We start from the raw sequence: 24394 nt of genomic DNA, 5'->3' as shown, positions 1-24394 counted from the left end.
TCCACTCTCCGATCGTTAATTACCTATCAATATTGGATTCCGTGGCTTTAATCCTGATTGATTTTAGTTCACGAATTTTGACCTATTCACTATAGTCTATATATATAAAGTGATAACCGGAAATAGAATTAAGGTTTTTTATTTTTTGGATCCATACGTTTCTAAAATCTCTTAATTATTTGCATTTTCATCATTCCAAAATTGAGATTTGCATATATATAATATTTAGTTTTTGCCTAAGTTACTAAGCTTTTAATTTATATATGTTAACCTCAATGGCGTTCGGGCAAAAATCATAGATTTCAAGGGTACACACCTGCAAATATGAAATTTACGAGGGTAGACATGCAAACAAGAAACTTCGGAGGGTTATACTATCAAATTATCACAGGAGCAATTTTGCAAAAGAAACCCTCATCCATTGCTCGTTTGACTTCAATCCAATTAATCTCCAACGTTCTCTTGATCAGCTGAATCCCGTGGCAGATACTTGTACCACTTGGCCCAGAACAAGTAGTTGAGGAAGTTGACGAAGCTAAGGATCGCCAACAACCAATAGAAAAGATCCAAGTGGTTCCTATTGAGATTGTTCCCTTCCAGCCACCCTCCGCTCCTCGTGCTCTTCTTCGTCGCGGCGTTCACCACCTGCACGAGAATAGTGCTCATGAAGTACCCGAGCGACATGGAGCACCAGAGGAACGAAGTCGACACCGACTTCAACGCCGTCGGCGCCTGGGAGTAGAAGAACTCGAGCAACCCCACGTAGGTGAACATGTCGGCTATCCCAAAGATGAAGTACTGGAAGGAGAGCCAAAAGCAGCTGATAGGGAGCGGTTGCAGCAAAGGTACTGCGTCGAGTAACCCGTGTTGGTTTGCAACGTTCTTGCGCTTCGCTTCGACGAGCGCGGCGGTGGTCATGGAGACGCAGGAGAGGACAAGGCCGACGCCGATGCGCTGGAGGTGGGTGATGCCGGTGGCGAGGCCGGTGAGCCGGCGGACGAAGGGGACGAAGAGGCAGTCGTAGAGGGGGATGAGGAGGATCATGAATAGGACGGGGATGACGGGAAGGGAAGCCGGGGGGAGGTGGAAGTGGGCGGTGATGCGGGTGTCCATGGTGAGGCCTTGCTGGACGGAGAAGGTCTGGAGTTGGGCGAGGCAGGTGCTCATGACGATGGTGCTGAGGAAGATGGGAATCATGGCGAGGATGGTCTTGGCGTTCTCCACTTGGGTCACTCGGCATAGTTCCCATGGAGTAGGATCTTCATCATCTCGGTAAATGCTTGGTTGGACTGCTGCTTTGTCCAGGAACCTGAGTAGGAATTTGGTATCATCGTTAATCCGTTACCTAATTATTAGAATATAAAACCTTTTAAATATATTTCTTAGTTGCCTATTTGATTTTTCTTTTTTCATTATGAAAATATCACGTGATTGTTACACTATATGTTTTAGTTATTTTGAGAATTATTAAAAAAGAAGGTTGAGAATAAGATATCCAATTTATGTTTTCTATCTAGAAAGATAAAATATTTACTTATATATTGTATCTAAATATATATATAGGGCATAAGTAATTGATAATATACTCAACCTGAATAGATTTCTGTGAGACACAAACTCCTCTCCACCTGCTGATCCCTTCTCTCTCTTGATCTCATAAAACTCTTCACGATTCTCATGTAGTTGAAGCTTTCTGTGTTTAAACGCAACCACACAAACCTAAAACACACACACACACACACACACACACACACACACAAATCAATAGACTAAAGAGGCTAAAAAAATAAGATTTAATTTGGAAGATATTAAAGAACACCACCAACCTGAACGATCTCAAGAAGAGCATTAGTTCCTTGAACCATAGGAATCCTATACCAGGGAACACCAGCAAGAAACACTAAGAATGCCAATAGCATCGCTCCTACTGAGATAGCAAACCCCTTATCCCAGCCTCTGTTGTTCTGAACCCAGACCACCAACGTCAAGCTAATGGCTGCTCCAACGCACAGTGCCAACAAGAGCCAGTTGAAGAAGCTCGACATCTGGCGCGCCTCCTTTGGGTCCTTCTCGTCAAATTGGTCAGCGCAGTGGACGGGGAGGCTCGCCTTGTTGCCGGCGGAGCCGATGGCGATGAGGTAGAGAGAGATGAAGAGGAGAGCTGCGTTCTTACCGGAGACTCTAAGACAGTGAGAGGTGGGATCAAAGAGATTGCAGAGCGGTGGCTTGAGAGTCGGGTAGTGAGCTTGCAGAGTTAATAGTAGTAATCCCTGTTCAGAGTTAGACATTACAAAGAAGTAATCGGTAAAGAAAATTATGACAGATTAAAATGGAAATTAAATGAAGTGAGGTGGGATAGGTACCAAGAACTCGATGGAGGCGGACAAAAGAACAGCCTTGTATCTGCCGATGAACACGTCTGCAAAAATTGCAATGGCGACTGAGACGATGTAACTCGTGCCCATGTAGTTGGTCAGAACGTTGGAGGCATCGGCTATGTCGATATGCATGTCCATTGTGAAGTACGTGATCAAGTTTACAGCGAGGGCGAGGCTGGCCACGTTCTCCAGCCCAAACGTGGCTACAAAGAAGAAGAAGAAGAAGACGAAGAAGAAGAAGAAGAAGATAAAATAAGTACACTTAAGACTAAGTTTATCTACTAACTATGTATCTATAATTATACCCAGTATGAACCAGCAACTGCTAACTCCTCCATGCTGTCCTTTAATGGCAGGCCTTCCTCTCCAGTCTACTTTCCCTTCGATAACTTCACTTTTTTTCTCCTGCGTGTGAATTATTCGGTGATTTACAATTAACTATGGAGTAGAGAAGGGAAAGATAAATTAATGATGGTGAGGTATAAAGAGAGAATACCATTGCATTCAGGCCAGGGCTGATGGACTCGTTAGCTGTTTCCTGTGATGAAAGATATATAGAGAGGTAGTAAGATTAGACTCTTTAATCCTAATAAAGGTACATATTATCCATTCTTAATCTCCATAAATTACTCGTACAAGAGTAAGGGACAACCATGCGATGTTAAAAGACTTTGATCTCTAATCATGGCTCTTGCCTAGGTAATAGCAAATGGACAAATCATATTAATTCTTTTCTATTGTTCTTCTTGGATACATCACTATTCCTTTTTTTCGAATATATGGATAAGCCGGCAAAGTTGGAACTCTCTTTCGTAGGAATCTCAATTAATCCTCCACTAAGAATGTTCTCGTTATGTTACCATCAATAGGATTAATTTAGACACTAAGATGGAGACAACAATTATAAAGTGGAGTAATCACACAGAATAACTTGTTCCAGAATAAGTGCTTGTTAGATTCTATGAGAAATAGCTAGATATGCATGGACCATATGTATGTAATGACTAAAACAAGAGATCTGCAAACTTGTAAAAAATCTAATTATTATTTTCCTTAGCTAATTAACAACCGTCTAAAATTTAATTTTTCTTTTAATTTTATCATAACATTTTATATATAAGAAATTAATATTAAGATGTTTTGATATTTAAATATTAGAAGTGAACTGCAGGAATAGAAAGAATATATATATATATATATATATATATATATATATATATATATATATATATATATATATATATATATATATATATATATATATATATATATAATAAATTATGAATGTGTATTTAAGAGATACATATTTCTTAAGATGTTATATCTAGAAAAATAAATGACTCATTTGGTTGATTGCATTTGGTATTTATCAGATAGAAGTACTTTTGATAAAATTTTCTGTCATTTTATTTGAGCCTTTATAGTAGAGTTTCAGCCCGATTAGTATCATCATAAGGAGCCCAAGAAGTCCAATGTTAGTGGATAAGCGGGTTATCGGATCCAATACCAGGTGTGGATAACCAGTAGGAGGTAAGTTCACCTTAGGTGACTCGATCATTACCCCTTCTCTACTCACAACAAATCACGAAGCCACTCGTGCTATCCTAATTCTTATCCTCTTCCTCCCGCTCTACTACTCCTCTTCCCCTTCACCGAAGGAAGACGGTGAACCAAGTAACAGCGTCGCGAAATGGCGGTGACGATGCCGACCTCGGCCTTCTTCTCCACCTCCAAACCCTCGACGCCTCCCCTTCCGAGAACTTCCTTCCTCGGCTCCTCCGCGTTCGCTGTCGCTCTGGCGAAGCCCTCCGTTCGAGTAGCTTCCATCACTCCAATCCGATGCGAGCAGAAGCAGCAGGAGGTGGCGGTGATCCCAAGAGAGCAGCGATGGATGTTTGAAGAGTCCGAGACCTATGGCCCGGTATGACCTCGCTTTTTTACTCTTTTATAATCTTCGTTTCCATGGTGTGGAGTAAAATGGCGATCGGAATAATGCTTTTTTGTGAGTGGAAATTAGGGAAATTGGTACGGTTTGAGTTTATGGTGAGATTTAGGAGAATTAAGGGATTTAAATGTAGAATTTGACGAGTTCTACGTGTAGTTCAACGAGGCATGTGCTATTTAATTAAATTATTGTGTTGAGATGGTAAAGCAATGTACAGTTGGGTACTTGTTGTGAGCCCAGTCTCTTTGGGGGGGGCGAGTTCCAATTGGATGAAGCTTTGGACATATAACGTCGTCAAGAATTAGAAGAGGACAAGTGCTGGACAAACTTTCTGTGCATCACTAATGCAAATCTAGTATGAATGCGCAATGTTTTAGAGAATAATCGACCCAAACAAGTAACTAAAATAAAATATAGTAAGCAATAACTAACAATAAGTTAATCGATTAAAATGATCACTACTAGATAGAAGGAGAGAAAACCACTCAAATAAGGCAGTAACTTCCTCAACTCTCAAATATGTATGTTGACAGTAGAAAACCTAAAATATGGTATAAGGAAAGACTTTAGAGTTTATGTTTACCAATAAATAGAATAGTAATGCTTTTACTTTGAAACCAAGTCTTCCTTTTCACGTTCGGGCACCCATCTTCTGGACAACAATAGTAACCAATAAAAAATAGAGATTGAAGAATAAGAGAGGTTTAGAGAGGAAGTAGAAGAGATTAGAGAAAAATCGTAAGATAGAGTAGGAGAAAAGGGGAGGGAGAGAGAGAGGAAGAAAAAGAAGACCGCAAGAGAGAAAATGAGAGATTTCAAATAAATTTTATTCCAATTGTTCATTGTTTCTCATACAATAACCCTTAAATAGGTTAACAACTTTGATTTTAGTTGATTCTAATAGGAACTTATTTTCTAATAGAACTCTAATTGATCATCTTATCTAAATTGACTAACCCAATTTAGGTAATAAATCAATGTGGACATCCTCACATATAAGCTTACCACAACTATCAATTAAGATTCTAATAGGAATTCATTTCCTAATAGGATCCTAATTAATAAGGTCTTATCTAAATTGACTAACACAATTTAGGTAATAACTCAATGCGGACATCCCCGCATATAGGCTTATCATATTTATCAATTGATTAATTCAATTAATTATTTAAATTAAAAATCAACTCAACAAATTAAATGTGAAAAGAAGTTGAGCCTAATTAGATCAATTAGATTAAAATTGGACTTAAACAACTTTATTTTGGTCAAGTTGAAGATAATGCCCATATCAATTCCCTATGGGTGGGAAAAATCTCGACTCTGACGAGATAGCCTCCATATACTTCTGGTATAGATCTTCGCGTAGTCTCCTTAATTCATCTTCCTCAATCCAGCTTGTGTTAGAAATGTAGCGATCTTTCCATCGAACCAGACATCGTCAGTGTGTACCCTGTCGTATCTTAATCTCACGCACATCAAGTATATCATCAATCTGGTCAGTGGATGTCGACTGCTCAAAAGGCAGTGAGCTAACATCTGTTGGTTGCATTGGGCCTTCATGATATGTGAACAAATCAGCAATACTGAAGATCGGTGAAGTAGACATCTTAGGTGGAAGTTCTAGCAAATAAGCATTACTTCCCAACTTGGCAAAATCTTTCTCCCTACGGTGTTGGTTTGCTGCTTCCTTGTATTTATTTGTACATACCTGTAGCTTTTCAAGAATCTCTTGGTGCACTTGGTGAATTATTTGAACAAAGGTTTTAGTATTAGCACTATTTCTTCCATTATATGGTATAGGGGTTCTATCAAGGTAGTGAAAAATAGGATGGCCATATATACTCTTAAAAATTTAATTTGGCATCTAGTTGTAACAGGAACTTCACCCCCGCCTTAAACCAAGTAATCTTATAAAGTTTATAAAACTTATCAGTTTTCATATTAAGATCATCGACCATTTCCTGAGCAACAAAATTTTCTGTGCTTCCACTATCTATGATGATTGAACATAATTTTCCATTCGATGTGCAAGTAGTGCGAAAGAGACTTCGCCTGAGCCACGTATCCTCATGTGGAGCACTTGGTGTTAGCATTACACGATGCATGACAAGTAATTGGCCCTCAGTATCACCAATTGCTTCATCTTTAGAAATGTCATCTTCTAATTCATTCTCACGTTTATTCTGATCTTCATCATCAGTTAACTCATCTTCTTCTTGCTCAATCAAATTAGATTGGTGTGTGAACTTTCTTAGAGGACAATCAGAAGAACGATGACCAAGTTATCTACATTTGAAACAAGTTAAGGGTGTAGGTCCTAATATACCTTTACTCTTAGAAAACACATCAGAATTAGACTGCAAAAGGACCGTTTGTGTTGATTTTGATGGTTTCTTCACGACAACTTGCATCCTAGTTGTGCCTTTATCTGAATCAATTCTACGAAACCCTTGTTTTCTAAGTTTAGCTTTAACCTTTGTGGCTTTGCTATAGGCTATGTCAAGACGCAAGGCATCACAAATGGTTAACTCATCTTGGATTTGAGGTCGCAACCCATTGGTGTAACAGGAAACCTTTTGCTCCACTTTCTTGTAGTTCATTTCATGCAAGTAAAGAATAAAATTCTCCAGTGTATTCTTGTACAACTTTGGATCCTTGTCACAAATTTTGAAGTTTTTTAAAAAGTGTGTATAATCAATAGGTAAAAACTTCCCCTTAAATTTTTCTTTCATACGGGTCCAGGAATTAATTTGTTTCCACCAAATTAATACATGACCTTTCAATTTGAGGCTTACAAATTTTACTTTTTTTGTCTTCTGGGATTTCTTTCCATTCAAAAAATTGGTCTATATGGTCGATCCAATCCAAAAATTCATCAGGTAATAATCGCCCTTCAAATTCGCTAATATCAATCTTAATTCCATGATCCCACTTATCAATAGACCTATGTCTCATGTGATGTGTATAATAATTTCTATCATCATCACTCCCTATATCTTGGACAGAAGTGTTGCCTTGTCTAAATGCTCTAGGAATAATCTCTGATTGTGGATTGACTTGGATGTTACCTAAGTGTTGTAAAATTTGATACATTCCTTGTTGTAGTTGTAGAATTTGATGTTGTAGTTGTGTGATATCTTCTCTAATATCAGTTGTGTTAAAATTTATATTTGACATGATTCCAAAGTAAGCTAGACAGATAAAAAACTCTTTTTTTTTATAGAAAAGATGTTGAACTATATCTATATGCAAGCGAACCCAAGGAAAAGAAAACTTACTCTGATACCAATTGATGCAAATCTAGTATGAATGTAATGTTTTGGAGAACAATCGACCCCAACAAGTAACTAAAATAAAATATAGTAAGCAATAACTGACAATAAATTAATCGATTAAAATGATCACTACTAGATAGTAGGAGAGAAAACTACTCAGATAAGGCAGTTACTTTCTCAACTCTCAAATATGTATGTTGACAGTAGAAAGATCTAAAATATGGTGTAAGGAAAGACTTTAAAGTTTAGGTTTACCAAAAAATAGAATAGTAGTGCTTTTACTTTGAAACCAACTCTTCCTTTTCACGTCCGAGCACCTAAAGATTCTCTTTCACTACTGGAATCTTCTGGACAGTAATAGTAACTAATGAAAAGTAGAGATTGAACAATCAGAGAGGTTTCGAGAGGATTTAGAAGAGATTAGAGAAGAATCTTAAGATAGAGTAGGAGAGAGTAGGAGAGAGAGAGAGAAGAAAAGAAGACCGCAAGAGAGAAAATAAGAGATTTAAAATAAATCTTATTCTAATCATTCATTGTTTCTTATGCAATAACCCTCAAAAAGGTTAAAACTTTGATTATAGCTGATTCTAATAGGAACTTATTTTTTAATAGAACTCTAATTGATCATCTTATCTAAATTGACTAACCCAATTTAGGTAATAAATCAATGTGGACATCCTCACATATAAGCTTACCATAACTATTAATTGAGATTCTAATAGGAATTCATTTTCTAATAGGATCATAATTAATAAGGTCTTATCTAAATTGACTAACACAATTTAGGTAATAACTCAATGTGGACATCCCCGCATATAGGTTTACCATATCTATTAATTGACTAATTCAATTGATCATTTGAATTAAAAATTAACTCAACAAATTAAATGTGAAAATAAGTTGAGTCTAATTAGATCAATTAGACTAAAATTGGACTCAAGTAATTTTATTTTGGTCAAATTAAAGATGATGCCCACATCAATCACATTGCACTTTTTATAATTTTGTAATCCTTATTTCACAATGCAATTACTCAATTTTCACTCTGACCCTTTATATATATATATATAACAAGGATTGTTCAATACTTCTGCTGATATTATTTATTTAAATCTAAGTGAAAATATTTTCCTTTTCAGGATATATGGAACAAAACTTGGTACCCTAAGGCTGCAGACCACATAAACACTGAAAAGACTTGGTACATCGTTGATGCAACAGACAAAATACTTGGCAGGCTAGCATCAACTATTGCAATACATATTAGAGGAAAGAATCTTGCAACCTACACTCCTAGTGTGGACATGGGAGCGTATGTTATTGTGGTACATATTATGCAGCAAGATATTTCAATTTTTTAACTTTTCTTATCTTTGGAATTGAGGGCCAAATACATGACTCAGTCAGCAACTGAACCCCAAATGGCATCTCTTTTTGTGGTTTTGCATCTCTTTAATCAGAGTTACTTTGTCGGTGACCTTTTCCTTTGAACATCCTAATTGTTTGGAAGCATTATTTAGATTCTTGATTCTTATGTCTTTTAGTTTAAGCTTCTGCTGGAAAACTGAATGCTGATGAGACGCACATCTTCATAGAACTTTATTGCCCTTGTTGGATTAAATGATTGCTTGTCGATTTTATTGTATCTTTATAAAGCTTAGCACTCCATATTATCCAATCTTCATAGTACCTTGTGCTACATTGGAACTACCTTGTAAGAAGTATGATCTTAACAATCTATGAGTTTATAGTGAACTTTCTATCTACAAGGTTGAGAGATTTTAATTATAGTTGTTGTATGTGCACTCAGGTGAATGCAGAGAAAGTTGCAGTCTCTGGTAAAAAGAGGACCCAGAAGCTCTACAGGAGGCATTCGGGAAGGCCAGGTGGTATGACAGTGGAAACTTTTGATCAGCTTCAGAAAAGGATTCCGGAAAGAATAATTGAACACGCAGTTCGTGGCATGCTTCCTAAAGGGAGGGTAAGACAATCATCTCTATTGCATTAGTCATTTAAAAATCCATGAAGAACTAACATGCAAAAAATCTCAATATATTGTCATACTTTATATAGTTTCCCAAGAATATAATTTAACTGCCTGTCAGGAAGATTTGTATTACCCTTAGAAACTTGAAAACTGTATCTACTGTAGTTGCAGGTGTTCCATGCTTTCATGTCTGTTAACAATTGGTTGTCGACAATCTGCCTGTTCTTTGTTGCCTCTTCAACTTTGTAGTTTACAGTTCTCTCATGTTAAGATTACCTTAATGATGAATGATTAAGATAACAAAGTGTTATGTTCGAATTGCAAATTGGTCTCTTTCTTCTAATATTTGGCCATTCCTTCTTTCACCACACTGCTACAATATATGAACACTCCTGCTTTTATGATACTGTGCAGCTGGGGAGAAGTCTCTTCACTCACCTCAAGGTATACGAGGGGCCAGATCACCCGCATGAGGCTCAACAGCCCATTCCCCTACCTATAAGGGACAAGAGGATACAGATAGAGAAGTAGATTTTGTGGACCTTGGAAGAAATGAAAGTTACTTGTGTTTCATGAAATCCACAAACTTCCTTCTTTCTTTTTTTTCAAAATTTTGCTCTCCATTAGCAAATTGAGAGCCTTTTGTATGGTGTTGTTAACAAATGTAACCTTTTGTATTTTATTTTGCTTTCCGGATCCTGACGATTAGATTGTTGCAATCTGCATATTGTATTCCCATGCATTATTGTTAATGCTCCAGCATCTCCATTAGAGATCTCTCAAATTAATTTCACCAGCTCATGAGTTGCTCAGGCTAGACTAATACAAATGTAACCACCATCAGAAGAGCAGTCCTTTTATATTATTCAAATTGGTTTCTTATACATGGGAGATAAGTAGCATTCATTGTAACGTAATCCCCTATCATGGAAGCTGTACAAAAGAATGTTCTATTTACTTTTAGGCCGTACAAGTGGATGGGGAATATGAGATTGTTATGGGCCGACAAAGGCGACCCCAGCCCATATGTATAAGGCGGGCTACAGTTTGACCGGTCCAATAGGCTTCGCACGTACAGAGCATATAGAGGCACACAACACACACACACATATATAAATATATATATAAGCCGTCGAGTCTTCTTTCTTTCCCTTCTAACCCTAAAACGCAAAGGGATTTTTACATAATTGCCATTCAAAGCTTTCAAAATATTATAATTACCACCCAAACCCAAAACCTCCCCCTCTTTCGCGGCTTCACGTCCCGCTCTCCTCCTCCTCGAGTTGGAGCTTTTGATTCCATCTCATGGAGATCAATCTCGGGAAGCTTCCCTTTGATCTCGACTTCCATCCTTCCTCGCCTCTCGTGGCGGCAGCCCTCATCAGCGGCGATCTCCACCTGTAAGTCCAAACCCTAGCTGCTACTCGAATTCGTCATGTTGAATTATCTTATTCATAACTTATTTAATTTACATGAACAGGTATAAATACACTGCCGATTCGCAGCCACAGAGGTAATCTAATAAATTATTGAAAATTTTAAATCTTTGATGTGGTTGGATTTGATCGGGTGACAATTTTTTTTTTCTTTTGCTAGGTTGTTCGGAATTCGTGCTCATGAAGAGTCATGTAGAGCTGTTAGATTTGCTGATTCTGGACGCGGTAATGTTTCTTTAACTAACCCTAATAGTTGCTTAATTGTACCTCTTTGCGGCGCTGCTTAAATACTCGGTTGTTTGTTTCGATGCTCCATTTCAGTAATTTTGACAGCATCTCCTGATTGTTCCATTCTTGCGACGGACGTGGAGACGGGAGCTGCAATTGCTCGCTTGGAAGATGCTCATGAGTAACTCTCTATCAAATTGTTTACATGCAACAAGAAGACTCTCTATCAAATTGTTTACATGCAACAAGAAGCATTACTTGGAACTATGTGCTTATTAGTTATTATTTTTTGTGCTGGCTAAAAAGGGATGCGATAAATCGCTTGGTTAATTTGACAGAGACTACAATAGCATCTGGTGATGATGAAGGTTGCATAAAGGTGCATTGCGTTATCAGATTCTATTCTCACGGAACTCTTATTATCTGTTATAAATACCTTATCTTCACTCTTATACTGAAAGTAGTTTCTCCACCTAAATATACTGGATTTGCCGCGTGTTAAGCATTGGGCTGTTAGCTATGTTTTTTGGAATATGATAAGCTCTCAATAGGTGTTTTTCACCTGTAGCAGTTGGGAAGAAATTTTAGTTGAATTCAGATGGGTTGATTGTTTCTTCACTCTGAGTAGATAATAACAGTTGCAATAGCTCTAAGAAGTCCCAAGTTTTCATGACAGACTGTTATGGCCCGACTTCATTGTAATTGTCGCCAAGGGATTTTGGTTCATCATTTGCCCTGGTACAGGTTCTTTTTTTTTTAGAAGTTGAGTTAACCTTAAATTAAAAGTCTACTTGATAAAAGAGTTGCTTCAAAAGGTCTATGCTGGAGGTGGGACTATGTGAAATTCTTTTCTCTTTGAAGTATTCTGGATGTTTCTTTTTGTGCTCCAGTTTGTGAACATCTTCTTACCTAATACTTAATCTTGAACTACAACAGTAGGTTTTAAGTGAATTGTGAAGCATAGTACTTCTGTTGCTACGACTGCAGTTTTATGCTGATATTAATGCTATCTGGTTGTGCAGGTATGGGATACACGACAACATGTTTGTTGTAATTCATTTCAAGCCCATGAAGATTACATATCTGACATTGCTTTTGTCTCTGATTCCATGCAACTCATGGGAACAAGGTGTGATGTGTACTTTTATAACTCCCTTGCATCATTAAAAGAATGCTTAATCGCGATGAAACATGGAATTCCTTCAATTATAACTAGAAAAAGTTGGTTTTTATTTGCTCAGTTGTTATATGCCCAAATTTTATGGTCTTACATTTCTGTATAACCTACATAAATGTATATGTATATTCATAAAAACACGTATTTCCTTCAGCAATTTATACTTTACAGCTTTAACATATATGCATGTAGCTAATAGAATTTTTCACTGCAAGTATCCGTTTGAAAGCTCTCAACTGCTATTGCATATTTTTTCTTCTACGATTTGTCATAGGCAAGTAAAACGTGCAAATTTTGTTGCTTACAGCGGAGATGGTACTCTGTCGTTATGCAGTCTACGTCAAAATAAAGTGAGTTATTTATCGCCTCTTTCTTGTCAAGAATTCTTCTAGCATAGACTTTCTAGATTTATCACAGATATTGGACGTATTTTTAACTTTTTATGTCAAGACCAGGTTAAATCCCGGTCTGAATTTTCAGAAGATGAATTGCTGTCACTAGTGATAGTAAAGGTAAATTTTTGTTTCATCTAGAACCTGAAGTTTCATTTACATGTGGACACATTAGCTATTTCATGATTTTCATTATATGGCATTTGACAACTGTGACTAGCAGGTAATCAACCCATTGACTGGCTTTGGAAGTACGATAACGAGTTTCCTCTTACCTAGGCTTGCTTGATCAAAATTTGACATTAGTTATGAAATAACTTTCATTAGTTTGCCAGACTTTGCAAAAAGTATTTCAGTTCTTTATGGCCTTCTCCACGACCTTGAGTTTTGTGCTAGTTGACCCTATATGTCTTCAAGCTGGACTGAATGATGATTGGTGACTCCGGCGATGATGATGTGTTTAATCTTGTTGATGGTCTTTCTTTCCATTAACTTTTCTGTGAAATACTAGAATATTCATATTCTCCACATGCCTTGTACTAGTATATAGTTCTGCAATGGCAAGGATTGTTTTTAGTTTATATTTGGGATCTTCCCTAGACAATATTTCAGTTTATAGTTCTGCAGGACCAAGGATTTATTTTTGCATAGTTAATTCCTTCTAACGATTACTTATTCTGTGCTAGAACGGCCGAAAAGTTGTTTGTGGAACTCAGACCGGAGCTTTGTTGCTATATTCTTGGGGTCATTTCAAGGATTGCAGGTAATCATTGGGTAATCTGAGACATGCTTTTCCAATAGCAGAAAGAGCATTATTTAATTTGCTGTCAATAAGGTCTACAGTGGAACGTGATCTGTCATTGCTACATCATGTACTTTAAAAAACCATAGTTGCAACAAAACAATGTCTACAAAGTATACGACTATAATTATCAAGCTAATGAACAATCTACCAGTGCTGTACTTGCACTTGCATGTTACATGCAAAGAGCAAGCATTACAATTAATATGATCAAATCATTTGTAGTTGTGCATTAATGTCATGAATATGTAACATGAGACCTGTATAAGTTTTCATAATCACCCATTATCTATTGGTTATGTTAACTTGTAACATTATCCATACATGGCCTGTTTATAGAACAATAATCGTCAAGCAGATCTGGAAGATCCTGCTTTTGTTTTTGAACCTCTATTGACATAATCTAATTATGTCCAGTGACCGTTTTCTTGGGCACCCGATGTCAGTTGATACGTTATTGAAGGTGAGAGGGAGCTACTTGTCTTTCTTTTTTGATCGTATTTGAATTTTCCAGTGCATTCTAAAATCTGTTGTTTTGTTAGCTTGATGAAGATACATTAATATCTGGATCAGAGGATGGAATCATCCGGTTTGTTTTCATTTCTTCTCTGGAACTGAAAGTTAATTTCTGTTCTGTAAGACTTAGCTTAATTTGTTGATCTGACATCCATGTACTTTTATAGGTTGGTAGGCGTCTTACCTAACAAAATAATCCGACCACTTGCTGAACACTCTGAGTACCCAATAGAACGACTAGGTATAGTTCTTCATTGTCTTGATCAATATGGCTAGGCTTCTTAACAACTAAAATTTAAATGTAAGAAGCTAATTCTAGTTGTCTTTCCCCATGCAGCTTTATCAAATGATAAGAAGTTTCTTGCAAGCATTTCACATGACCAAATGCTGAAGGTGAGCTTCCATATTATGTAATTACTAAAACTATTGTTGTATTTTTGTAGATTTAACTTTTGGAAAGGGTTTTGTCCTTATTAGGTATTTGGAATTCAAGTTGATCTATTTACTTCTGATATTTTTAGTAACCTTAGTATTTTTGCTTTAACTAATTATCTTCAAGTTTGTATTTATACATCAAAAGAAGTCTTGCCCCCTCTGAGGTGAAAGATTTTAATGAAATGAAGTTAATAAAAGCTATTCTGTTCTGAGTCCTGTTTTATTGGTAAAACGGGCAATGGAACTAGAAAACATAATGAATGCGATCTAATTTCTGATATTTTAAATGGAAACATCTCACTAAAGAGTTATGATTTGACATTTCCACTGATTACTTGATTTATATATTTCTCATAGCTTTGGGACTTGCAAGAGCTCTTAGATGGCAATCATGTTACCCCAGATTCTCGGGTGGTTGAATCTGATACTGATGATGATGAGATGGATTTAGACATGAAACCTGGCAAATCGTCAAAAGGTGTGTTTGCATTTAATAGGTTCCTTTCAAGGTGCATATTTTCGCCCTTGTTTTTCTTTCTTCATCATATAAACATGTTTAAAACAGACCATCTTGTTGCTAAAATTTCGTCTATAAAATTTAAAGATAATCTAACCTTCAGTTTTATAGGGATCTTGAATCTTCATTTCTTTGGTTTTCTATATTAATTTCTGTTTGCTTCATCATGATGACACATGTTTGAGTTGCATAAGAATGATAAAGAAAATACCAAATTGAAGCAGTATCTTTAATTGAATATTTCAGTTAAGTTGTTCTGTAACTTTTACAGGATCAAAGAGTACAAATCCAGGCAAGGGTCCGAGTTCAGCTTCAAAAATAGGCAACTTCTTTGCTGACTTGTAGCAGAACAATAACTCTGCATGAGACTGCTCTACCTTCCAGAGACACTTGAATTGTCTGTTTGCTTGCATATTTATAAAATTTTGAGTGGGAAAACTCTTGTTTATTCGTACCCTCTTCTCCTCTATTACAATTTATTGGCCTAACTGCATCAAATTTTGTTCTATGCTTCTATGAGTTGAAATTTCTTGAAATGTACTAAAAGTATAAACAGCAATTTGTTCCACGGTTGTCACCAACAGGTATCCAGTATTCAAATCTATATGTGCTTTATCTATGAAAACGAAGAGCAGGGAGCTCAGCATTACCCTTCTCTGGATCAAATGATGTCCTTCCTGCCCACAGTAATGAGACCTCTCAGTCCACCGTTTGGGTAACACAATGGACTTCAAAGTTTCTTCTTGGCTCTGATTCTTACTTCTCGTTCGATTAATGTGCAAATATGTATCTTATTCACATGGTATTCAAGCCATGATGGCACTAAATAATATCTAATGCACAAACTATTTTCCAATCTGTACCAATTATTTGATAATAACCACAGCTCATTATGTAGTTTTAGTCATACGTGGAAGGGGGAGGGGGTGTGGTGGTGGTCAACTTGTCATGCAATGGACCCAAATCAATATTGTCGTCACCTGGTACCAAGTATATTTCCTGTGGATTGGATAAATGAAACAAACTACTAGATACTAACGTATTTATTATACACATTAACACATACAATTCGAACTGTACTATTTAAATTCTACGATTTTTTTACGTATGCTTGTCATAAATAATTATGATGACTTATCGTGCATCCGATAACGTGGGTTCTAAGTTCTAACCCGTTACATCCAACAACGTGTCCGAGACTAGCAAACTAGACACCGTCTTTCTTAATTTCCTAAGTCATATATATATATATATATACATATCCTTCTATATAAATAATACTTCTGATCTTAGAGAGCAGAGAAGCAAGGAAGAGGAGATGGGAGCTTCTACTTGTGTAGAAGAAATAAGCCATGTCCAGGGTCCTCAGCGTCTCATTGCTCTCTTCTTTATCTTGCTATTGGGTCTAAGTGGCTCCCTGGACTTGAGATGTGGTGCTCAAGACTTGCCCCAAGAAGAAGGTAGCTTCCACTTCCTTTGTTAGGATAAAATTTTCTTTTTGTTTCACTAATTTTGGGCCATTAGCATAGCTTTCCCATGTGAAAATATGGATTTATTACTGCAATTCATATCAATATTAATATGTTTGTTGTGCATTAGATAAATGCTTATGTCTATATATAGAGAAAATTATTTATAACACTTTGTGTTATTTATTTATTTATTTATTTATAAATAGAGCCTTTTCTTTGGTACAAGATACTAGGCCGCTCATTTGATTGATAGATATAGTTTAGCCCTACTATAATGTATACTTAAACTGATCCAAAACTACTGTATTTAAACTCAACCGTCAGAAGTGAGATAATAATCATTTAAGAAAATTAAAAATATTATTTGAAAAATATTCTACTTTTTGTTCTACTCTCTCTCTTAAGTACTCGTTAAATTGAACTTACGGGTTAATTATATTTTGACCCATCAATTAGCACCTCTAATCACTTTTATCCTCTTAAGATTTTTTTAATATATACATTTCTTAAATTATCTAATTGTATCACTAAGCGCCTCTAAAGTCTTTTTAGAAAAAAATATTAAAAATTTGACTAACTAATTAGATGGATAAAAACATCGTTATTTTCTCTCCCTCTCTTCTATTAAAAGAGAATTTTTAAAGAAATTAAAGAAAACTAGTATATCTAAAGTTAGTAAAAAATTCTAAGATATATTTTACTTAAATTTATAATGAATATTTTTTATAAAATGTAATAAAATATTGACTAAGGAGGTCTAGTAAAATATACCTTTTCTTTTCAGACGGTATGAAAATGATATAAAACAATAGCTGAGACCAATATGTAATAAACTCTAAACTTAAACAACATGAGGTTTCTCGTTAATTAGAAATAATAAACATAACATAGAGGATTTTATTTATACTAATAGTCAAAACATAAACGTTGGGTGTTATGATATGATGCATTACAGTTAGAGCCCTGGAGGTCATTGGATCCAAGCTGGGAATGAAATGGAACTTCTCGGTGAACCCCTGTGATCGTACTGGGGGGTGGTTTGACCCTCAAGCCCTCAATCCTGACATCACCAACAAACTCACCTGCGATTGCAAACTCTACCTCCAACGTTTGCCACGTAATTGGCATGTGAGTCACATTATTATTATTATTATTAGTATTTCTTTATTTAATTTGATCGATATTTTCTAATTACAGATGGCTCAAAGGGCAGAACCTGACAGGTGTCCTCCCCGATGAGTTAGCAGCTCTTACCTTCTTAAGCGCGATGTGAGTCTCTAAACATGCACTAATTTTGGTCATAATCCAATGTGATTAACACGCTAATTATTATTATTTTCCAATTTTAATTATGTAACAGAGATCTTTCACGGAATTATCTTAATGGATCCATCCCCGCCAAATGGGCTTCTCTTCCTCTCATCCATTTGTTGGTATTAATCCTTCAATCTTAATAGACTAATAAATCTGCGTGGCTAAGGATGTAATTAAAATCGCTTTGCAGGTCACTTCTGGGAAATCGGATATCAGGGCGGATCCCGAAGGAGATTGGGAGCATCACCACCCTCCAAGAGATGTATGTATCTTGATTTCCAACTTTGCCCTTCTCTTCTCTCACCTGGAATTTATTCATTCTCCGTGGGCCAGAGTGTTGGAAGGTAACCAGTTGCAAGGTCCAATACCTGCTTCCCTCGGTGACCTTTTCAATTTAGAACGCTTGTAAGTCTTTTTCTTCTTCTTCTTTTCCCTCTAATTTTCCTTGAATTTTGTTCGAGTTAAATTGCTACTATCTTTGCCATGGTAGGCTTCTTTCTGCCAACAATTTGAATGGGGAATTGCCGGACTCACTTGGGAAGCTAAAAAACCTTACAGACTTGTGAGTGCAGTACGAGACATGCATTCTTGTGTACATTCAGAGTTGCATTTCATAGTTTTTGACGCTTGTTTGCAGTCGAATTGATGGGAATCCGATCACTGGCAAGATCCCTAGCTTCATAGGAAATTGGAGCAAGCTCCAGCGGCTGTGAGTATCACTGGATTTGCTGTGTTGGGTACCATTTAAAATTCTGAACTATTTTGATTGCATAGATATGCAAGGGACATCCATGGAAGGGCCTTTGCCTGCCATCTTCTCCACATTGAGCTCTGTCACCGACTTGTAAGAGCCATTGAGTTGCTTATACCACATTGATTCTACTCGACTTTGAGTGTTATCATTTGGTCTTGTAGGAGGATAACTGACCTGAAGGGAGATGGGGAGTTCCCTCCACTGCAGAATATGAAAGCAATGAAAGAACTGTAAGTGTGGAGGGTGTTTTCATTCGTTTCTTTTGATCAGTGAATTCATATTCATGGTGTAGTAATGTGCAGGGTGTTGAGGAACGTATCAATATCTGGTGAACCACCTGATTTTATTGGAGACATGACTAAACTAAAAGTCCTGTAAGCTAACAAAAGAAGATTAAATATCCGGTGGAAGTATGTTCTCCTATTACTTAATGCACTGTGTTTATGTGCCAGAGACTTGAGCTTTAACAACCTCACAGGTCCAATCCCAAGCAGCTATGATGGATTGGCAAATTCAATTGTTTTTCTGTAAGATAACCTTACTGCATGTCATCTTTCATAAACTCGATGCGATAATTTTTAGTTGTTGCAACTCATTTTCTACTAGGTACTTCACTAATAACATGCTAAACGGGACAATACCAAATTGGATTATACGCACCGGAAAGAACTTGTATGTCTTAATTTTTATGCCAATCTATTCCTTTTCTTCTGAGAGAAGCAGTGCCATACTTTTTGTGAAATATAAAATGGCAGGGATCTTTCTTACAACTCTTTTACAGGATCCACATCTAGCTGTCAGCCAGGGAATGTGTAAGTATTCACAATTTGCATCCTTATTGAGTCTCATTAATTCTCTAAGAGCTCTACTTCTTTTACTTTTCCTTTTCGCAGGAATCTGTTTTCAAGCTATTCAAATGCAGATAGAAATTTGTAAGTTTCTCATATCATGCTCTGCCTTTTTCTTATTGATTCAACTTAAATGTGCTTCAGTGATCTTTATTTTGTGTATTATAGGATATCAGGATGCCTAAGGAGGGATTTTCTCTGCGGGGAAAATGCGAAAAGTGGGTATAGAAGATGAGTTCCTAAAGCATTTATTCTCTTAGTTGAGCTAGAATTATCATGAGGATTTGCGTAAAAAAACACTCTGTTATTCTACATTTTCGTAGACTACAAATTCTTCATAAACTGTGGGGGAAGCAAGGTGGTTATTGGAGATGAGGAATATGAAGAGGATACAGCACCACTGGGTGCATCAAGGTTTCAACTTTCTGGTAGCATGAAATGGGCTTACAGCAGCACAGGAGACTTTGTTGGTAATGAGAAGGAGCAGTACATTGCGACGAGTGCATCAGTTCTCAATATGGAGAACCCAAAGTTGTACACGACTGCTCGATTGAGCCCTCTCTCCCTCAAGTACTATGGTTTCTGCTTGCAGAAGGGGACCTATATGGTGAATCTCCACTTCGCTGAGATAATGTTCACAGATGATGAAACATATGCAAGTGTTGGAACGCGCTTATTCGATGTCTCAATCCAGGTGAGCATTTAGTTTTCTTATATATGTTCAAGTATCAAACTGTATGAATCTGCAAGTTTATTTGGTGTTATAATTATGGTTTTATACTTTTATCAGGGACAAAAGGTTCTAACGAATTTTAATATTGCTAAAGAAGCTAATGGGACTGGTAAGGCAATCATAAAGTCCTTCAATGCAACAGTTGATGGGACTCTGGAAATTCATTTCCAATGGACTGGGAAAGGTACAAATTCAATACCACATAGAAGTGTATATGGACCTCTTATATCGGCCATTTCAGTCACACCAAGTAACTTCTTTGGTAATCTAGAGGGCCTTCCATTTTTCTTTGAAATGGAATAGTATATGATTATTTCTTGAGCATAGACTTCACACCTGAAACCAATGACGGCAAAAAGATATCTGTTGGAGCAATTGTGGGCATTGCTTCTGGGTGTGCTGTCATACTTGTGATGGTCCTGCTCCTGCTCCTCTTTTATCTCAGAAGGGAAGACACTACAAACAATGGTGAGATATTAAGAATTGAGTTGCATTTTATATCACCTAAAAAAACTATTCATAATTTGCTTCACATCACCGTATGATGCAGAACTCAGAGGCCTTGAGTTGCAGGCTGGTTACTTCAGCTTAAGACAGATTAAGACAGCTACCGTGAACTTTGATCCTGCAAATAAGATAGGCGAAGGCGGTTTCGGTCCAGTATACAAGGTAAACATATGTACTACCAAATTCAAGTTATATATCCTTGATGGAGATCTCATTTTATGGTTCAACTTGCATATAATCTCAGGGAGTGCTTTCAGATGGTTCTGTAATTGCTGTAAAGCAGCTATCTTCGAAGTCGAGACAAGGGAATCGCGAATTCGTCAATGAGATAGGCGTGATATCTGCTTTGCAGCACCCAAATCTTGTGAAGCTTTTTGGCTGTAGCACTGAAGGAAATCAATTGCTACTAATATATGAATACATGGAGAACAACAGCCTAGCTCGTGCTCTATTTGGTCAGTCCTTACATTAATTGTTAGTAGTATTCCATATATAAATCTCCATTTCTAGATGTAATGATCACCAAATTTGTCAACAGGTCCTGGAGAATATTGCCTGAAGTTGGATTGGGAAACGAGGCGTAAGATATGCCTAGGGATCGCCAGGGGCTTGGCATATCTACACGAGGAGTCAACGCTTAGGATTGTCCACCGTGACATCAAAGCGACAAACATTTTGCTTGACAAGAGAACTGAATGCAAAAATCTCTGATTTTGGTTTGGCTAAGCTTGATGAAGATGAGAGCACTCATATCAGCACTCGGATAGCTGGAACTATGTGAGTTGATCATCATATACATCTTAACCAACTCTTCTTTTTTTTTTTTTGTTTGAAGAGTTCTTCTTGATGACTGCTTATCATGCAGAGGATATATGGCTCCTGAATACGCAACGAGAGGCTACTTGACATATAAAGCAGACGTTTACAGTTTTGGAGTGGTAACTTTGGAGATTGTCAGTGGAATGAGCAACACGAGTTATAGGTCTAAGGAGGACTGCGTATATCTCCTCGATCGGGTTAGTATTTTATGTGATCCTTCTCGATTACATTTGAACTTTTCCTGTGTTACAATGGAAGTAATGGACTGCAGGCATACGCTTTACAAGAGCAAGGGAACCTGCTGGAGCTCGTTGATCCTAATCTCGGATCAAATTTCATAAAGGAAGAAGCCTTGCGGATGCTGAGGCTATCACTCTTATGCACTAATCCATCTCCAGCTCACCGCCCCATCATGTCGTCGGTTGTTAGTATGCTCGACGGAAAGCTGGCCATCGACGTCCAGCCAGGCTCCAGAAATGATGGTTTGGGGTTCAAGTCCTTTGAGGAAATGTACTATGACAGCATTTCATCAACTGATGGTCCAGCGGCAGATTCATCAGCTTATTCCTCTCAACAAGTTGGCAGAGCTAATGTAAACAATAACAATATGTACAGATAGAAGAAGAAGAAGAAGAAGAAGAAGAAGAAGAAGAAGAAGGTATTCTTTATTGGGTGGATGAGATCAGTGATATAATGTAATCAAATCCATGTGCTTTTAAGTGTTGAAAAAACGAAGAGCTTAGCAGGGAGGAGGTGATCACTCATCTTGGCGTACCACATTTTGATGCTCTTCCTGCCCACAGTAATGAGACCTCTCAATCCACCATTAATTTACAAACATTTCTTCTCGGCTCTGATTCCTACTTCTCGTTTGATTGGCGTGCAAACATGTTATCTTATATACTTTTTATATGTTATCGTCTCCAGAGTGAGACTGAGCAGTGGGAAAATGTAACAAATTATTGTGTGAACATGTAAGTAGTATTCTTTAATTCCCCATGCCCCATCCTCCTCGTTGACTTTCATTCGAGCTAAAAGGACGAGAGAAGCCCCCAAAATCCATGGCTTAATCAATAATTGAACTTGACTAGTTGTATAGCAGTCAACTGTACTCAAGTCTCCATCAGCAGTAGTTAATGCAGCATCCGATCTGACCTTTTCTTTTATCCAAAAGAGATACCAAAACGATGTCAAATAGTTTGTTTGGTGGCCTTGATGATTAGTGTGGCGTAATATGCCATCAATCAAATGGATTAATGCAACTGCTGTATCATTAGTTATATATTACTCAAAAGTAGGTACACTCAAATTAAAGTAGAAGGGAGTAAAAAAAAATTATACTACGAGAGTACAATATATGTAGCTTTTAATATACTTTTTCTGACAAAAGGAGAGAAGACAGCTAAGAGATTTGACTAAGTTGCAGCAGTCCAGCAGTCTAGCAGACAAAGGAAAAGAAACCAAATCACCCTCAAATAATGATGGTCTAAAAAAACAAAAGAATCTCTCTCTCTCTCTCTGTCTCAAAAATTAAAAATTAAAAATTAAATAATAATAATAGTCTTAAAATTTAAAAAAAAAACATTTCTACTGGATTCCCTTTGTAGTCAAATCACCCCTGTACCTCTTCCCAGCTGGCCGATGCCTTTGCGTGACTGAGAAAATAGTCAACTCGTTTTTACTCGGGTCAGTGGGCTGCCAAGAATACTGCTTGCCCTTCGTTTCAACCAAATTAACTCCTCATTTAACTCCATACATAATTTTTTTTTAATTCTAAATATTATTATTTTTACTTCTGTATAATATTTTAATATTATAGTAACATCGTTCTATAATATAAATATTATTTATTAAAATTGCATCTTATACTGTATACTAATTTATTATTCATTTATATTTCGTATCGAATCAAAAGTCATTCATAGTAATTTAAAAAATAAAAATATTTATTGTTTTCTTCTTCGCCTTTTATTATATTAAAATAATTATTATACCTTTATTTTATATTATAAATGAACATAAAAAGTAATTATTTCTAAAATAAATTTCTTATTTTATAATTAATTTTTTTTGTCTTAAAAAGTAAAGGAGACCAAAGATTTGAAAGAAGAGTTAATTATTATTTTTAGTACATTTAACTCAAACTAATTTTCTTGTCATTCTCTAATGCCACTAAAAGTATCTAAATAATGATACTTAGATAAAACTTTATCTTTAATGATATTAAATTATGTGTGCTGTTATAGTTTGGTTCAAGTTAACTCAAAATATTGTAGAGAAATTAAAAATAAAATATAAGAGTTGAATGATAAACATCAATACAATAACATGGAACCTCATCTAATCTCAATCAATCAAGATCTTGGTGGTTTTTTTTTTATCACCTATCAAGTTGCTAATTTATGGTTGCTAAGCTGGACATCGTTCTATTTTCTAAAGAATTGACATTATGTCGATCTTATCTTTATAGCAAAAAATAAGGATAAATATCATAAAAAGGATGGCATTACCGACAGAGTCTTTTATACTAATTTCCCTATAAATCATAAGTAAGTAATGCCAGGTCAAGCACAAACCTCCACCAGAGAATAGAATCCAATCTTGCTAACTTGGATCGGTCAAAGCTGTACATGCTATTCAAACATCGTTAGGTGGGCAAAGATTGATTTCACACCGGCCTATTTATTATACACACACCAATTTAATTGTATATCTTTTTGGGTCAAATTCTACTACTTTTAATTCGTACGTGTTTTCTTTTATACTTAATTAAAATTGTCAGATGATATATAAACGGACGTACAAGAAATACCCGGCTTTATTGTCCAAGAAAAGTTAGTTAGGAAGTCTAATCATTAT

At 36.4% G+C, this 24394-nt stretch overlaps 3 protein-coding genes and 1 pseudogene across 3 annotated transcripts; 3 read left to right on the top strand and 1 right to left on the bottom strand.

Annotated features, from left to right (window-relative positions):
- Positions 1-298: 298 nt before the first annotated feature.
- LOC140798012 (protein NRT1/ PTR FAMILY 4.5-like) lies at positions 299-2910 on the bottom strand. The gene is made up of 6 exons (XM_073151727.1): positions 2875-2910; positions 2684-2783; positions 2364-2581; positions 1827-2270; positions 1592-1719; positions 299-1309 (listed from the first exon to the last, which is right to left on the bottom strand). The coding sequence occupies exons 1-6, from the start codon at positions 2875-2877 to the stop codon at positions 445-447; spliced, it is 1758 nt and encodes a 585-aa protein (XP_073007828.1). The 5' UTR covers positions 2878-2910; the 3' UTR covers positions 299-444.
- Positions 2911-3952: 1042 nt separating this feature from the next.
- LOC140798277 (large ribosomal subunit protein uL13c) lies at positions 3953-10337 on the top strand. Its single transcript, XM_073152082.1, has 4 exons — positions 3953-4299; positions 8738-8923; positions 9409-9579; positions 10000-10337. Exons 1-4 carry the CDS (start codon positions 4069-4071, stop codon positions 10114-10116), a joined length of 705 nt encoding a protein of 234 aa, XP_073008183.1. The 5' UTR covers positions 3953-4068; the 3' UTR covers positions 10117-10337.
- Positions 10338-10734: 397 nt separating this feature from the next.
- LOC140797428 (WD repeat-containing protein 55) lies at positions 10735-15586 on the top strand. The gene is made up of 15 exons (XM_073150851.1): positions 10735-10985; positions 11066-11098; positions 11182-11246; positions 11343-11430; positions 11556-11628; positions 12272-12378; positions 12734-12776; positions 12882-12938; positions 13505-13581; positions 14038-14083; positions 14163-14209; positions 14304-14377; positions 14474-14529; positions 14929-15049; positions 15360-15586. The coding sequence occupies exons 1-15, from the start codon at positions 10891-10893 to the stop codon at positions 15431-15433; spliced, it is 1056 nt and encodes a 351-aa protein (XP_073006952.1). The 5' UTR covers positions 10735-10890; the 3' UTR covers positions 15434-15586.
- An 820-nt stretch (positions 15587-16406) lies between these two features.
- LOC140797184 (probable LRR receptor-like serine/threonine-protein kinase At1g53440) lies at positions 16407-22474 on the top strand (annotated as a pseudogene).
- The last annotated feature ends 1920 nt before the right edge of the window (positions 22475-24394 follow it).

The sequence above is a fragment of the Typha latifolia genome, chromosome 11, assembly GCF_019914945.1.
Source record: "Typha latifolia isolate L0001 chromosome 11, TyphaL0001v2, whole genome shotgun sequence".
Taxonomy (NCBI): domain Eukaryota; kingdom Viridiplantae; phylum Streptophyta; class Magnoliopsida; order Poales; family Typhaceae; genus Typha; species Typha latifolia.
Note: the sequence above shows the minus strand (reverse complement) of the source record. Positions and strands in the feature narration are given on the sequence as shown.